Source organism: Copidosoma floridanum, unplaced genomic scaffold (genome assembly GCF_036245765.1).
Source record: "Copidosoma floridanum isolate Cflo_tuat_1 unplaced genomic scaffold, Cflo_Japanese_pri ptg000030l, whole genome shotgun sequence".
Taxonomy (NCBI): domain Eukaryota; kingdom Metazoa; phylum Arthropoda; class Insecta; order Hymenoptera; family Encyrtidae; genus Copidosoma; species Copidosoma floridanum.
Genome location: NW_028321907.1, coordinates 36,560,890 through 36,579,630, shown reverse-complemented (window position 1 = coordinate 36,579,630; position 18,741 = coordinate 36,560,890). Strand labels below are relative to the sequence as shown.

Sequence of the window (18,741 nt, the reverse complement as noted above, 5' to 3'; positions counted from 1 at the left end):
AAGCTCAAAGTTTCGTAAAAACATTATATCTTTTTACTTAAGTTCAGTATAATCTGCTAGGTGGCGTAGAAGTGAAATTACAGCTACCCGAAATAAAATTAAGTAAGCCTGTTTATTATATGCCCGAGCAAAGTGCTGATTATTACAGTTGATCATCGGCAGTGCATGAAACATAGAGCTGGAAGTCGTGCAGCTGGGTATTCTGGCTACCGACGACACTTTCCTCTAATAAACAAGCGAGTTACATCGCGTCGACTTACATCCCAGACCATCAAGATTAGGTGTCACGAGTGTCATGATGAGGAGTGTTCTGAATGTCAACGTCTCTGGCGTAAAACTTGGAGACGACTAGCCAAAACACAATCTGCTCTAACAATAAAGGTTGCCGTGGCTGTTCTTCCAACCAACCGAGTGCTATAGCAACCAGAGCAGATTTCGCTACAATAGCATGTCATGAAAAATAACCCTGAGGAGCTTAGGCAGCCACATTGGCTGAAAATTTCATCAGCCACTTCCTTAGTAGTTTGTCTTAACGACACACCTACAAAGGAAATTTTCTCCAGGTTTACCTCCTCGAGCACTGTTAAACGCTTGGTTATCTGAGAAATGATCCACAGACGAGATATTCTTTGGCCAGTGGTGTACCTCCCTCCAGTACGGTCTCCATGCGCAGCGACTCTGAGGGTAAGAGTCAAGCTACCTGCAACCGGCTCTCTATCGTTAAGAATTATAGTATGGAAAGACTAAAGCATTGTTACTGGCCCTTTTTAGGGCCAGTATAAGTATTAACGTTCTCTAATTGAAAATCAATCTCATGGGTTCTTTTTAGGGTTATCTGATGTTAAACTACCTTACCAACAAATACATTTTTAGAACTACTTCCAGCAATGATGTGTCCACTAGAAGAGTGCATGAAGTCGGCCACTATAAAATTGAATCAGTCATTCACTGGCAATGATAGCGAAGCTATAAAGGAGCAAAAAACTTGTGCTAACGGGGTAGTGTTTAACAGGCAAAGGCATAAATCAATCTCCACCTTGGACCGCTCAAACAAATGAGTTCCCCGAAAACAGAAGGTGCTTTGAAATCCAAAGTCTCCGGCGTAACATTAACAAACATTGGAAACCAGCCCTACAACTAGCTCAAATGCTTAAGGATGTTGTCATTTTTCTTTCGTCCAGTCTGGTGCTATTACAGCTTGCCAGTGACACCCTGAGGTGTCTAGGTAGTCACACTTGCCAACAATGCCAACAAATATATAACTACAACGAAGTTGGTGAAAAACACCTGGTTTAAGGCTCGTGAAATTTTTGAACAATTCCGAGAGTTGCAGAAGGCTAATTACAAGGAATACTTCAAGTGCTTTTAATTCATACAATTATAGGTGTCAAAAAACTGATGCAGAACATTCATCGAGATTGGAGCATCGGTGTGAAAATCGATGAATAAATAATGCATTAAGTAACTGATCAGAATTCCGTTAAAACCCTGACATTAAATACTTAAATCTGTTAGCCATTCAAATACGTAGATTTATATGAATAATCATTCATTGTAGCGTTAAAAAAGGGAAGGATAAATCTCGAGGACTTTGTTGGTCTAGTAGTAAAGTTTTGTGATTGAAACAAAATTTTTTATTTCTTATTTTTTATCAGTTTTAAATCTTTACAGCTTTAGCAAATAACTCTTTTAATATATTATAGCTAGAGAAAATTCAAATCTACGTTTTAGGGCAACTATTTTATGGAGTGACAAACGGTACTTTTCAGCATTTTTTTTTTTTTTTTACAAACTGTCATTTAACTAAAACTGCATAAATTCTTAAAACAGAAAGTGCCAAAAATAGTTGCATGATTTTTAACTTAAAACGCTCAATATTACGTGTCAACACACTACGGTGCTTTACTCCGTGAATCTCGGGTGAAGCCGGGGGGCCGCTAGTAAATACGTACAGAATGAATACCTGAGTTTTAAGTCAGGTAGTTTATTCGATTAATAATCTGTTAGTTCTACTGTTCTTTAAGAAATGTACTTTTATTATTAGAAAAGTTGTGAAAGCCAATAATGTGACAGTTGTTTTTGAATGTATTGACAAGTACTTGACGATTATAAAACGTGTGATGGACAGAGTCTATGGTACTATTAGGTGAATCTTTGTTTATTAAATTAATTGTAATGAGTGTGAGGCATGTAACTCAGATCAGTCATGTAAATATTTGAAAACTAGAAGTAGTAAATATAAAGGTAATTGTTAATATTTTGGAGATAGATTAGTACTAGCAGATCGTATCAAAGAAACCAATCATTCATTTAATTTTGACAAAGAAATAATATTAGTTACAGAAAACCATAAATTTAAACGGCTTACAAATACATCCCAACTCTAATAATATTAATAGAATGCCAGGTACAAATAATTTGCAAGCTTGTGACAAAAATTGTATTAACAATGTTTTTTCATTTTTCATGTCTTACGCCTTAAAATACCACAAAGTTAATAACCTTTATCACATTACGTGTAGACGTAAACGATGAACTTATGTATGAACAGATTCTGTGTTAGACCTGTGTGGAAAAGTTTTAAATGTTGTATTTCCCGCTACACCATTACGTGTGATACTTATAAGACTCCTTTTTGTTTGAAAATTGTAAGTTGTTAATTATAAAGTGGATGTGGAAAAAATTTTTTGAAATTATTTTATACATAAAGTTTTGCATTTTAGATTGTACCTAATGAGGGACTTGCGATTTTAATATCCGTACGGGCCGAAACGTTATTTCATTATTTAAAGTAAAAACAGTTGATAGCGAAACAAGTGCTTGGCACATTTAATTCTTCAGCTACTTTTCTGATAATAGTAGATAACGTGTCCCATTTTACTAATATATTTCTTTATCTCGAAATAATTGTTTTTTTCCAATGTTCTCAACCATCTCTTCTTTTTTCTGTATATTTCTTTTTTTATCTTTTCTTTTATAAAAGTATTTTCTCATTACCTTCTTTCTCGGCCACTTCCTCCCGTTCCTTTCAAAAATTTCGAATCGTTTTAGAAGTTACTAGGAAATAGTCTGATTCACTTTTTGTTTTTATTTTCAAAGTTTTTTTAGCAATGTAGTCTTTCTTTTTCGAATTCCAGTACTTAGTCAAGGACTGATTCTTATTTTTGTCCTACGTAGGTTATTTTTCCGTTTTGGTCACCCCTTGAATACTTATTTTATAAACTCTTTTTGATTTTTGCAAAACCGTAGTACTTCTTACCGTAGTATTGTAACTTTGTTATTTAGCACTTCATCCTTCAACCTTCTAAGCTTGCAATTATGAGTGTCTTTCTCTGTTTGCCCTTTTCCTATTCTGGCATTTAAATTGTCAGCTGTTATAATTCTCTCCTTTTTTGAGCCTTTTTTTATTGTGCTTTTTAGTTTGCTGTACATCTTAGCAAAAGCTGTTTTGTAGTTGTACACCGTAATTATGTTTAATTTTTTGCTGGTGCTTATATTTTTACCTTTGTTTCTATTTTAATTGCTTTTACTACATTCCCATTATTTGAATTTAAATTTATTGAATCTTTTCTAACCCCTACCATATTTTTTCGCTTTTGCTCTTTTTTTTAAATTATTTCTCACTCTAAAATATCAAATGTCTTTCTAAAATACGGCATTTACTTATATGTGAATCCTGCTACGTTCCAGGACATAATTCCTATCGAGTCTCCTCATCACTCACTTATACTTAAATCTCATGCACAATCTTGTTGAACTAATTCTTCCTTTTTTTCCTCCCTTATTATTTCGTGATTTTTGCTTTTCCCTGCATTCTTGTCAATAGTACTATACTCTATCCACTTTGATTTGTATGTATCTCAGCTTTACCGACAATAAATTTTTTTTTCAACTTGTACCATATACTTCTTCGACAGCTGATTACCTCCTTTTTTCTTTCGGTATCGTAATTTTCGGCACTTAAGTTTATGTCTTCAAGTATGTCTTTTCTTTTTAAATTACTTCTTATTCATAGACTCCAGTTTTAGTAGGACTTTTACTCTTAGCACTAATGCCTCTCACCTTCTTTTTCATTTTGTTTTCTTGTTCCCATTCACCTTCAGATATCGTGTATTGTATATTATTAATTTACTCTCCTCTTTGTCTACGTTCTAACTGTAGGCGTACTTGCTGAAGGCTATATTTTTATAGTTTAGGCCTAATCATTTGTTATCTGGTACACTCTATTATCGTTTGCATGCAAATGCAAACCTTTTTGTTTTCTATCTTCTCACTGATAATATTTGGCTCCCTTGCACTTTTCCATTGAGCTTTAATTCACTTGTTCTTATTAAATGGTTGTTTGATTATAATACCTACATTCCGAATTTCTTCTTGTAAATTTTTTACACTTACTTCTTCGCTTGTTCTTTCGCTTCTTTCTTCCTGCCTCTGATTTTTTGTATTTCTGTTGCCTCTTGTTCTGTTTGGCTCTTTTCCCTCGCTTTTTTATTTGTAGCCTGCAAATGTTAATTTAAAACTCTTCTTAAATCTTTCTGTACATTTTTTTTGTTTTTGATTAATCCTGCCAGCAGGTTGTCGGTGTTTTCGTTATTTTTAATCTAACTTTTCATCAATAGAAAATGCTCCTTTTTTCACAAACACAATAACAGTATCGCTTTAAATTAAGGTATCTTTTCTTCATGTTTTTACAATTAACATTGACCTACATAACTGTTAATCCTCTTTTTGTTACGTGTCAGCTGTGACGACACGTGCTTATTCGACGAGCACCAGCTTGAAGCTTATTGTTTTAGTATTATTCGTCTTTAGACAATTTAATCATGTATATTACCTTTTCTTTAAGTTAACAGAATTTTATTATTTTAAATAGTACTTGAACAATATTTCTAGCTATTCTTGTCTCAGCCAAGGCTAAGTACTGTATTGGTTGTAAAAAATTATAACTTATTTTAAAAATACCTCATTGGAGTCACGTTCAAAATCTGGTACCTTTGACGTAATACTATTTTACTAACTGCATGAAGAACTCAAAATAATCATAAAGTATTCCAGACTCTTAAGAAGTTGTATTAGATTTTTTTTTTCTCCAACTATTCCATTTCTTTTTTTTTTTGTTGATCGAACAAGCATAAAATGAGTACAGTAAAAACTTATTTTTTCACATGGGATCCATCTCTTAGGACTACTCCCCCAGAATAAAAAAGGGGTCTAAGAGAGAAAAGAAAGATGAAAAATAATACAGAATTTCGGAGGCCTGTTTGCTTTCAAACAACTAAAAAGAGGGGTACTTGAACACTTGGATGAAGCTCAAATATTGAATTGTGCCGGAATAAGGTTTGAGGAGGTCAATTGGTGTGATTGTATGTGCATGAAATGCGTGAGTCCGCTGTGCATTGTATTTCCCCTCCCAGAAAACATACGAATTGATGTCATGATTGTTCGTTTTGTCTGAATCCGATATTACAATAACAGTTTTTAGTAGTTATAAAATCCAAACATCATACAAATCATAAATTTAATGTAAAACTGTTTCATAAATTGTTTTTCCATTACAGGTTCTTGATATGTGTGCGGCACCTGGCTCCAAAACTGCTCAATTAATTGAAATGATACATGCTAATGAAAGAATCCCCATTCCAGGTAATTACTTCTATTTCATTAATTATTTATAACTGTTGACATAATATACATCTACACACATACATATATATGTATTTTTTAGAAGGGTTTGTAATAGCCAACGACTTAGATAACAATCGTTGTTACATGCTAGTTCACCAAGCTAAGCGGCTGAATAGTCCTAATATTTTGATAACTAATCATGATGCTTCGGTTATGCCAAACTTTACAGTTTCAAAATCTGATGGAGACACTGAAATATTAAAGTTAGTATGATCCATTACTCTCACTGACGTATAATTTTTACGTATTTAATAATTATTACCAGAATTATTTTTCAAGTTGTCAAAAATATGTTTTATGATGTGAATTTTCCACTATTATCCCTATTTAATTATTTAGGCTGACATTGATTCTAGGAAAAAAATTTGAAAAAATTCGTATATTCGTAAATCACATAAAAGAAAAACGAGACGTCTGTATCTAAACAACAAAATACTTAGATTTCTTACATTATTTATAACAAATTAACAACCAGCTTAAAAAAAAAGTTAATTATTCTAAATAGAGTAAAATAAATGTAATGTAACCATTAAAAAACTCATTTTTTAAGGAAATGAGTATTAAACGGCATTAAAAAAATACTACATTGATATTGGGTTAGGGAAAAAGTAATTTTGGCTTTTCCTAATAGATCGCGATAAAGTCGCATATTGCTAGTCATACTTATTGAATGAAGCCATGCTATAGCATGTTTAAAAAGTAACAATCCATATAACGTTTTAGATATGACAGTAGCACTATTAGGGTACTTACGCAAAAGTTATTGCGCTTTGAATACGGGGATTCTAGATGGTCATTTTCATCGTATTTTACTTTTTTTCTTCTGAAAAGGGAAAAATGCAGTGCAGGCTCATCAAAAATTGTGTAGTGTTTATGGTGATGGATGCTTAAGTAAACGACAGTGTCAGAATTGGTTTACTCTTTTCGTCTAGAAATTTCGATGTTAAAGATGAACCTCGTCCTGGTCGGCCAATCGTTGAAAAAGTTAATGAAATTCTTCAAAAATTCATGATAGACCAACATATTTCATCTCGCAACATAGCTATAAAACTAAAAATCCAGTATAGTACAGTTTTTAAACATTTACATAAAATATCTGGATACCAAAAAAGCTCAGTACATTATTTAATATTTATTTAGAGAACAATCTAATGGATCGAGTTTCCATTCATAAATCGCTGCTAAATAAATTGAAGTCGAGCCAATTTCGAAACGAGTGATTACGAGTTATAAAAAGTTGTTGATGTACGATAATAGTATTATGCTCAGTATAAAGTTGTTGTTGATAGTTCAGTGGATTCATAATTTAAATTACTTTTTTTTCTTTAAAAACAATTTAAAATAAATTCATTAAGGTCCCCCTACTATAAAAAGTATTTAAAAAAAAAAATATAAGAGAAAAGACAAGAAAGTAAACATTTTTTTTCTAATTATTAGATAAAACCTACGTATTGAGCACTTTTTTTACGAGACACAAACTTGCATTACGAATATTTGTGTTCTTGATTTTCTTTTACATTATCATTTATAGCAGTTAAAGATTTTTTCACATGGTTTTTTGTATGTTTTCTACTGTTAAGGTACTGACATTTACTGATAAGGGGTTCTGGTGTTTCAATAGCAAGTTTCTACTAATTTATAGCTCGTGACTACTCTGGATCTTTCCAAATTGTACAGTTGTACCACAGGAAAGTCTGCTGAAAATTATCTGACTTTGTTTGGAAGGCAGGAAAAGAAAGTAGATCAATTTAAGTTTGCGGAGAGGGTAGTTAAATTCTGATGTACACTAAGTTTACACGGGGGAGGGGATTGGTCGAAAAATCGAAAAAATCGTCCACAGCATTGGGGTACGATCCCATTACTATTAAGTCAACATGGCTCCAAGAACTTTTAGTAGTTATAAGTATCCGTTAATAACTGTTTAATCTAAACCTTATGACCAATCATGCAACCATACCTTTTTTTCCTGTGATAGTGAAGTAGACAATTTTTAAGTTGAACTTTGGTCCATTTTTTTGCTGTTGGTAATGATATTCATAAATATAGTGTGGCTTAACCTCTTTTTTTTATTGATTACATTCTTGATCTATATTTTAAAAAATTCCTTCTTTGTTGTCATAGAAATACAATAGCATTGCTATTTTCCAATACTTACATTTTTATATACAAACGTACGGTTTTGTTAGTTTAAATAAGTTCTCACCGCTTTTAGCAAAATATTTTTTAAGGGTTAAAAAATATTGCAAACTTATTCGTCCAGTAACTTATTTTTTGAATGTTGGGTATAAAGATATTTTGCCCTATAAAAATTTTTCATAGAAGTATTCGTTTTTCTTTTTACTCTTTTCGTTTTTCCACGTAACTACTAAGAGATAATAACACGTATAAAATGAGTCTGTATGAATAAATTAAAAACTTGGTTACGACGTTTCCTTCGGGATATGTTTTTTGTGCCGCGAATAATATTGAAAATAGGTCATGCGCACATCTCATTTGTCAAACCATTTTTATTCTATTTATTCTTATTACAATTACTTAGTATTATTTTTTTATTTTCACTGATTTATGATCTTCTTAATTGTTGTTGTTTTATTTTACATGGTGCGTCTGAGGGCTGCTAAAAAGAACTAATAAAAATGTACTTTTTACGTTATTTTTTTTCACTCTTCCTGGTTTCCTTTCTTACGACATTCTCTTGGGTGCAGGTGGTTTTAATATGCATGACTTTTTTATTTTGTTTGTGTTAATCTTTCTGATTTCATTGCTTCCTTGTAGCCTAGCGTTGTGTGTGCTATAATTTATTGCAAGAGTCTTGTAATGGTAATAATGTTATATTATGTCACTGCTACATTACACAAGAATTTAAAGTTTTTTTTCGAAGGTTAAAAAAAAGGAGTAATGATTGAATTTTGTTTTTTTTTTAATCAAGTAAAACTTTTCGTACTTGTTTTGTTGTGGTTAAAACTTTTATGTATTACTAAAGCTTTAACATAAAACTAAAATGTAACTTTAATGTATAAAACTAATTTTATAACTGATTATCGTATATTTTAACGTTTCCAGAAGAGTTCTAGCTTCTGAAGTCACGTCTTTGATTAGTGTATGACCCTTTATTTGCTTTGATGTAATAAAAAGATTTGACAATACCAGTAGGTGCTAAATTATTTCTTTGTTCGTTGATTTTTTGTAATGCATTCTACTATTTTTGAATCTAGTTATTTAAAATACTTTGTTATTTACTCTGAAGGTTCCTCATAATTGCAGCCAATCGTTAACTTATAATACTTGATTAGAACCCCACCATGTACTTAAGTTTTGTGCACACTTGGAGACATATTGTGCCCGGGGTATAATAAAATAGAGATCAACTGTTTCTGATGCATATGCCTTCAGTTTATGAACGTCGACTTTTTGGTAACAAATTAACGCCTGCATGATGGTATATGTTCCTTAAGTATGTGAGAGCATCTAAAAAACAAAAAGTTAAAAATCAGTTTATATTTGTGGTTTAAGCAAATTTCTCTGTTTTTGCTTTAGAAGTCATTATAAACATATCATACGTATTGACTTTCAAAAGTTTTAAATGGAAAATTTTTACCTTTCTTTTGAGGTTATGTTTCATCTTCACTAAAATTGCTGTAACTCAATCCAAAGAATTATCGCAGCCATGGCGGGTCATTGCTACTAACTAATCCTTTATCCTCTTGTTCGTCTGCTAGCTGATAGATACAGATCCTGGTCAGTCCGCTTAAGGTTCGCTTCTCCTTTCTCAAGTATTGGATTTCAGAAGAGCGTGTCTGGCACTTTATTTGAAAAGCCTGGACGATGTATTATATTAAATTTGTAGCCTGTCTAATTGTATATTAAGTTTTTTTTAGGTATGATAGTATTTTAGCGGCTCATGATCCAAAACAACAGTTAATTTGCATCGAAAAAAATACGATTGGAATTGTTCTTTACCAAAAACCATCGTCAAAAGCTTTTTATTGTATGTTAAATAGCATAGTTCCCGGCCTTTTAAGCAGCTCGATGCATATTTGCAAGAACGGCTTTTTTCTGTGTTCCCTTAGCTAAGGATTTGTGTTATCTGATGCATTGGTTGTTACAATAAAGGTCTGTTTGGGTACTGATCTGTACGTACTGGTTCGCTGCACAGAGCGTCTTTTAATGTTGTAATTGCTTTTTCTCGTGGCTCTTTCTGTGTTAATTCAACTATTTGTCTTGATAGTTTTATAGAAAGTAGTTGTGCTATTTTTGTGTAATCTTTCATAAAGCGCCAATAGTATCCTGCTAACCTAAGAATGGTTTTATTTTTCTTGTATTAGTTGGCTTAGGGAAATTCTTTATTGCTTTTAATATTTCTGGGTTTGTTTCGATTTGATGTTACCTACTATGTGTCTAAGTAACTTTGCTTCTTTTCTAAGAAAAGGCTGCTAAATTTTCCAAAATTCTATGCTGGAATAACAACGGATAGCACGTACCGACTGTTATCTCTTTTAATAGCCGGAAGTCTGTTGCGACTCTCCAGTATTTCTTTTCGTTTGGTCCTAGATTTTTGGGGCAATCCACATATTTGAGGTATGTGGGGATGTAGAGAATTCGATTATTTGTAGCTGTAATAACTTTTCCATTTGCATTTGTTTCCTTAGTTTTATTAGGTACCTTATTCTTTTTAAAAAGATTGGTTTCTCTGTTGAAATTGTTATTTCATACTTAAGTATGTTTGTCGTGGCTTACTATCCAGATCAAATATTGAAGGATTGTATTCTATAAGATTTTGGATGTGTTCAAATTCTTCCGTATTGCAGTCTGATGTATTGATAATTTCTATTATTTCATTAACTCGTGCTGCTATGTCAGTTTTTTCATTGTCGTCAGAATTATTAGTGCCGTTGTTATTAATATTGTTATTATTGTTACACTTCATAACGATTTTTGTGAATGTCTTTATTGTCTTCTTTATTTTCATCCGAACATTTAATATTAAAAAGCCTGATCAGGGCCTCTTTCAAACATTCAACATCGTTTCCAGCAATGCTTAATGGTTCCGCCCTTTGTCTGATATCGCATTTGAAAACATCTACCTGGTAAACATATATCTGGTATTAGCACGTCAATTTGTTCATCTGTTATAATTATTATTTTCACATACATTCTAGAATTTTTATTTTCTCCTATAAAATTATTGAATAGTACTTTTTCTTTTATAATATACAGGTTGACCCAGCTAACTCGTATGTGGCTGCTATCTTTTACGGGTGCGCACATTATTTTTCTTAACTTGGTGGGAATTTCAGAATATTCTGGTTCCAATAATGTAATTCTGATGCCTTCCATAGTGGCTGTATGATCTAATTCGCATATTTTTCCATCATATTTACTCTCAAACTTTTGAGGAGCCTGTTTAAGGTCTGCTTCTATTAGTGCTTTAATTTTTTTCCTTCTCGTATATTTTATGATATTTTGCTGTTTTTACTTCTGATGTATGTTTTATTTGACTGAGTTAACTTCTTTTGTCCTTTGGATGCATCTGTTTTATTTTTACGCTCTATTTCTCTTTTTTATTTTCGGGGCCTGCTTGGTGCTTGGGGAGCACAACAAGCGTCTTGTGAGTTTAAATGCTCTATACTAGGCCTATTTTTCCTTTCGTCAGGTGCATTGTCTATTTTGTTCGGGAGTCTTTCGACGCGATAATTTTAGCTTCTGTTATAATTTGTATTATAGTTACAGTTATCTGTATAATTATCGTAGTTACAGTCTCGGTTGTTGTAACCATTGCTGTTATTTCTTGAATAATCAGCATTCCTGTTGTAGTAATTATATCTGTTGTAACCCAAATTGTTATAGGGGTTTTTCTATAATCGTTGTTGTAGTTCGGATTATTGGTATTGGAAGGGTAATCATAATTATTCCAGTAGTTAAAATTTCAGCCCTTTTTTATTTTTCCACTTTCTCCGTCTCTCCTTAGTGTACAATGTATCGTGCCCTCTGTATTTGCAGTAAGCGCAATTTTTATTTTTTGGTAACCCCCTATGGTTCTATTTTTTTCTATTGTGTAACGTACTTCTGTCTGCTCATAGCTGCGCACATAATCATCTGTATCCCTTGCCTCTATTCTCACTAGATATACTTGAGCCTCGATTTGCGCTGGCATGAGTTTGCGCTTACTTACATCGCTCTTTATTTTAAAAGCAGCTGCTATAGCTTTGCCTAAGATTTTTGGATTTAAGCACATTACTCTGTAGTTATAAGGAGTTTGTATCCCGTATTCTTACTGCTTTATGGCTTCTTTTTCAGCACTCTCTTTTACTGCTTGTCATTACCTATTATACATCATCACAACATAGCGTAAATAAATGTAAATAAACACAAGTTAATAAATGCGTATTGTTAGCTTTATATGTATTAAACAATTGCATAATATTAGTCAATAGTTTATTTGTTTATGTGTTTTAGAGAACAAATAAAATATTTTTGGATGAAAATACAACTTAATATTTTTTTCTAAAATTTATGTGTAATGTAAACTAAAACAAATTTCAACTAAAACAAACTTTTACCTTATAAAAATATTTATTTTCCTTAAGAAGGCTCATTCAGTAGTGCATTATTAAGTAAGGTTACTAAAAAGAATTTTTATAAACGTGAGATATGTGCAATACTAAAAATAAAAATGCAGTTAGTACTTAATATCATGTCTTTCTCCATCATCTACAATCAAACAAAATCTGTTAGAAAACGGGGAAATTAGGAAGACTTGGTCTTTGCTTTTTTACCTTCTTAGTGTGTTCAACCTTTGGTGTTTCCCTTAGGATCTTTTGACCTACCCAATTTCATTAGAAAAAGGATTGTTTTAACTATTTTACTTAAGTTATTAAAACATATGGCCTAATTTTTAGCTGTAAAAGGCTACATCATGTGATACGTAATTTCAAATCACAAATAAAATCTTTGTAAAAATAACAAATTTTCCATGTGTTTTTTTGTTTATTTTATGCGTCTTCAGGGTTTTATATTGTTTTCATATTTTTTAAAACTTAAACAATTTTCTTTTCCATCTAAATGGTATTGTCCCTCTAATAAATAGTGTAACATAAAACAAAACACAAAATACAAAAATGTTTTACATGTACATGCAATAATACTTCACTTTCGTCTTTGTATGCAAGATACTTTCTTCCCGTATTCATCCATTTGTAGAAAAAAAAATTTTTTTTTATTTTGCGTGTTCTTTCTTGCATTGCAAGCTAATGGTATCTGATCATTTTACTCTTTATTAATACTCTATTAATAATAACTCATGGTAATTCATGTTAATTAATTTTATGTATTTTTGAGTACAATATTATTCCATTTATTTTATTTTATTTTTTCGTGTTAAAAAATAGATACAAAATATAAAGAGCATATAAATAATAGAAGAACAAAATAATTGAAATAAGTTTTATTTGCCTAAATGTTTGACTACAAGTAGGTATATGATTCCTTATAGCGCCACAAAATTATTTTAAAAGTTTTTGGTGATTATTTGAATAGGTAATAACAGTAATGAAAGCAATTTATTATTCACTTTTTTGAACATTACTTTTTTTTTTAACTTGAAACCTGCATTGAAAAACAGTCCCAAAAATAATGGCTTGATTTATATTTTGTTAAAGATCTCATTTCTAAAGAAAGAATACCGTAGAACAACTTTTCTCTGGGGATTAAAAAATAGTAAAGTCATGATTTGCTTACATCAAAAGCTACAGCTTCTTTTCGATAAGGGTTTAATATCCTTATTACAATAAAATAATTGTATGTGTGAATTATTTTATGAAGATTATACACAGATATGAAACCATTCATACAATGCTACTAAGTAGTTCTATTTGTATCATAATGCAGAAAATAAAATTAGCAATGATGATACATGAATAGAAATGAATTTTTTAGTATGTGCAAGGCCAAAAAAAAACAAAAATGTCTATAATCTACTATAATCCATCCAGCTCTGAAAGAGGTTGACTTTTAGTGGAAAAATCAAGAAAGGACTTCCCGTGCATTTATTTACATTGTTAAGATTAACTTTTTTTTTACTCTTAACCTTAAAACTTCGTTTTTGCAGAACAGCTTATCATGCTATTTCAATTTTTCTCATTAATTAGGTTTTTTTTAAAATAAATTCTCATGATATTACATTTTTAAACAATAAAATCCGTATAAAGTTTAATTTTTTACCGTGTACATATTAAACAAATTATAACCACCTTAACTATAAGTATTAAAATTGTTCAATAAATTTACCTGCAAAAAAATGTTCCATAATTTTTAAATTACCTACTTTATGTTTGTGAAATAATTTTTTACTTTTATGGACACATTTTTATTATTTTCATGGACGAAAATTTGGTTAACAATTTTTTTTATTTTATGCTTGAAATTTTTAAAATAATTCATTTAATATGGAGTCGCATTGGCTAATTACTCAGTATAAGATCACTCATGTTAAGTATTAATAATTCACTTTGAATCAACATTGAAAAAGAATGAGAAAAAGGACCGTAATTTAGGTCTAACCGATTGCTTGCCAAACGCGTGGATCTTTTACATGACTATCCAGGATTGTGATAAAATAAACCTATTATAATTCAAGTGGTTTGAAAAGAGCGTTTTTCTAATAGCGTTCATATTTATATCATGGTTAGCGTAGCTATACTACTCTGTAGAATATTTAGGTAAATTGGCTATTATTGTTAAAAAGAATTTGTTTTTGGCAATATCTAGTCATCTTATACATTTTGAAATGTCGCATTACTTTAAATTTCCAAGTACAAAAAATGTGATCTAATATCACTGTGTTAAAGCACGATAGACGTTGCCTATTTGCAGGTTAAGTTATTTATACTATTTATATAAGTGAGATTCATATAAAGTAGAAGTTATAAGTAGAAAAAGATATTAAAGGATAAAAGGCTGAAATCCAAGGATGTATGTTGAATGTATACAAAGTGAAAACTGTAAAATTAAAAAGTGATAATTGTGATTTATGTGCATACGAAACGTAATATGAATAAAAATTGCCTTTTAACAGTTCTTGACTGATGTAAACATTAATCCAGAGGACAGATTTGAGAATTGATACTTTTGATTTTGTTGTACAGGTATATTCAAGATCACATACATTTTTAGTTATTGGAACTACTTTGTAGTGCAAAACACATTAAGAAAAAAAAAAAAAAAAAAAACCGAGATTCATATTTTGATACTGAGGATACACAAAAACTTTAGAAACATTTCATACAGAACGTGAAATTAACAGAGATATAAAAATAAAAAAAATAAAAAAAACTAAACAGTGCAGGTAATTGGAGTCATATAACAAAACAAAGCTAATAAGAAGTTCAGTGACTAATAGAAATATCAAATATTGAAAAAAAAAAAAAAAAAAAAAAAAAAATACGTAGAGTATAGTATGGTATTTTATTTCTAGAACTCTTTTTAACTTTCGCTATATCAGAGACCTTTTTGCCCTAACCGCATGGTGTGCGAGTCTTTCGTGCGGGCCCCTTGCAAAGTTTCCCTTAAATGACTCAGTCATCCATCCCACTGGGTTCTTTTTCAGGGTATGTTGTGATGGTCTCAAGTACACCTCAGCTATTATCAAATTTAACGGATGGATCTTTTCCAACAAACCATCTAACTCGCTGTACCGACCTTTTTATAACCGACAGTGACTTTACTCAATGAGCTGGTCAGGTGTTAGCTTTCTTTCTAAAAGATGGATGGAAAATGTAAGAAAAGTGGAAATCTGATCCCTCACGTAATGGATTCTTTATTTGATAAACTTAACGCTGCTGTTTCAATCTCGATGAATATTCTGCGTCAGTTTCTTGACGCTAATAATTTTAAACATTTCAAACATTTAAAGTTTTTCTTCTAATTCGCTCTCTTGTGACTAAAGGTATGCTTAAAACTTTTGTGAGCCCTAAAAGCTGTTTTTTGTCAACTTTATTAGATTGTAATGTATTTGTTGGCAATATTTTTTGTCGTCTGATGGCCCTAAAAAGGACTGGTGAGTTTCCAGCAAACGTGATGGCCTGGATCCTCAGGGTGATCTTATCTGGCGTGCTGTTGTAGCACCAGACTGATCGTGAAGAAAACTCAAACGTCCGAAGCGTTAGAGCTAGTTGTAGTGCTCCTGAGATCTTTACCAATGTCTCCTGGTGTTACGCCGGAGACGTTGGTGTCTAAAGGACCTTTTTTTTTGCAGAGCTCAGTCGTTTTGGTGATCTAAGGTACGGAGATTGGTTCGTGATGTTTGCCCGTTGGAGACTGTCCTGTTTTCTAAAGCTTATTTTTTCTTCATAGTTGTTAGGTTCGCCCAGCGCAGCCCTTCGAAATCGGGCATCAAAAATTCCTGGTTAAATGCTTACATAGTCAAGAAAGTAATGTAATGTAGGATCGTCGGTCGCCGGGGTTCCCAGCCTTGCGACGAACAACTTTGCTCGTGACGTCTGCCAGTGAATGACTGACTTGGTTTAACAGTGGCCAGCTTTATATAGTCTTTTCGTCGACGAATCATTGCCGGAAATGGTAGTAAATATATATTTGTTAGCAAAGTAGTTAAACGTTAGGGGTCCTAAAAAGAACCGATGAGATTGATGATTAAGTAGCGAATGTAAATACTTATGATGGCCCTGAAAAGGACCAGTAGTGATACTTCTAGCTATTATTTATTATCATTCTTGATGATAGAGAGCTGGCTGTGCGAGTAGCTTGACTCTAAACCTTGGAGTCTCTGCGTACGGAGACCGGAGGACTGCTGGAGGAAGGTACGCCACTGGCCAAATAATATCTCGTATTCGGGTCATTCCCTGGATATCTAACTGCTCATTGGTAGTCAGGAAAGTGGGCCTAAAGAATACCTTCCCTGTGGACATGCCGTCCCTACAAACCACTGAGGAGGCTGTTGTGGCTGCCCGTACTTATGGTTGTTCTTTCTAGCTTGCTGTTGTTTTATAATGTGCTCTGGCAGCAGCACCAGGTTGGTTAGAAAAATGGCCACACAACCCATATTGCTAGGGCAGAGAGTGCTCCAGCTAGACGTCTCCTTGTATTTTGCCAGAGACATTAGCGTTCATAATGTCTTAGTATTGGTGGCTACTCGTCAATCATGGTGGTTCAGGATGGAGTTCGACGTAAGTCACTTATCCATTAGAGAACAGTGTCGTCGGCAGCTGGGATACCCAGCTGCACGAATTCCAGCTCTATGCTACATGCACTATCGGTGAACGACTGTGTATTTGGTACGTTGCTCAAGCCTATTATAACCACACTTACTTAATTCCGTTTCAGGTTGTTTAGATTTAACTTCGTTGCTGCCTAGTGGATTTAACTGAACTAAAGCACAAAGTTAGCGTATTTTTGCAAAATTTTAAGCTTAGTTATTGCTTTTGTTATAAATTTTCTTAAGATAAGGATTATACTAAGACCACCTAATAATTGTCATGAATCGGTATGCAAAATTTCACCAAAATTGGTTGAGTAGTTTTTGTGGTTAGCGAATACAACAGTTTTAGCGACTTTACTTTATATATAAGTCAGAAATATGTATATATTTAGTTACTTGCGTAGGGAATTCTATACAATCTCTTGCAGATCTCCACAGCTCCTACTTTCCCCCACCGCCCCCTTATAAGATAAGGAAAAACTTTTAATCCACAAACATATGTCCTCGCAGGGCTTCGCCCTCTTGCATGCTTCGCACTTCAACCCCTTATTAATGAATTACAATCCTTTATATAGGCTCTGAGGTAAAAGGCAAGAGGTTTTAAACAAGAAAAAAAAATTTCTCTTTGAAAGTTATTAATTAAACAAGTTAAAATAGAAATTACGTGGATATAATAAATAACCTGAGGTCTGTATTAAGCAACAGAGAAAGGTTTATAATAAATGTTAATGCAAAATTATTATCCAACTTGATAAAGAAAAAAAATTTCCCAGAGTACTTTAAATATTTTGTTAATAAATACTGTTATTTATAAGTTTTGTATCAAATTCTTTTCTTTCTAATTTACATAAATATTTTAATATATTGATGGGTACACACTGACATTTGATCTTTGGTTCAAAAAAACTTTATCAATATTCTAAAAGAAGTAAGGAATTTCATATTCGTATTTCATACACTCATTTCTCATACATTTTTTTCAAATTTTTCTGTCCACAATGTTAATAAAATTTTTATTGTGCTGCGAATGATATACAGTGTAGCAATAAATGAGTTGCTCTTGTAAATTTTCGATCAATGAATTTAATAAAAGCTTTAGCAAAAGTTAATAGAACTTCACAAGATCAGTGCAATACAGAAAAACACTTCGAAAATAAATTATTGTAGTAGGTGAGTTGAGGCAAATTTTTTTAGTAATAATAAACAGTAACAGAAGCATAACAATAGCAGAAACTATTAAGTCACCATCTTTTTTTAAATACTTCAAAATTTTCTATTAAAAAACAAATTGTTTGAATAATGAAAAATTTTTTAAATTATCATTAAAAATTGGAGAAGAGGACTTACTAAAAAACGTTTACTATTTTGAAAAAATGGTTTATTGACGATGTCTGTTCGGAAAAAATCTACAAACTATAACTACTCAACAAATAGTTTTATTTCATTTTAACATAATAAATACACTCTTACTTTAAACAATAAAATTTTAGAAACATTTAAAAAAGAGTCTAAATTGAATCATTGTATGGATCAAGAAACTTTCGTTCCTACGTCATGATCACATGACATCGGTTTAAATTAGGCAAAGAATTTCAATGAATTATAGTATATATTTTTTAAAGCCTAAAAAAAACTATCCGGCAAGTTCAATCACAGCGTTTTAGCTATTGAAAAAAAATTCAATTAGAGAACATGCAAGTTCTCTATTTATCTAAACCATCACCGCCCACCCTCACATACCATCACACTATTTTTGTAGACTATCACCTACATTTTACCAATTTTTCTAGGTCCAGATACCTACTCTTATATGCAAATGTATACATATTTTATTAACAAACTAC

General features: G+C 31.9%; 1 protein-coding gene across 1 annotated transcript in view; it reads left to right on the top strand.

The window, feature by feature from the left end:
* Positions 1-18,741, top strand: part of Nsun2 (tRNA (cytosine(34)-C(5))-methyltransferase Nsun2) — a 410,807-nt gene that overhangs the window by 131,694 nt on the left and 260,372 nt on the right. The window contains exons 3-4 of the mRNA XM_089596349.1: positions 5,559-5,643; positions 5,726-5,888. Coding sequence (XP_089452475.1) covers positions 5,559-5,643; positions 5,726-5,888 — 248 coding nt within the window. The remainder of the gene's footprint in view (positions 1-5,558; positions 5,644-5,725; positions 5,889-18,741) is intronic.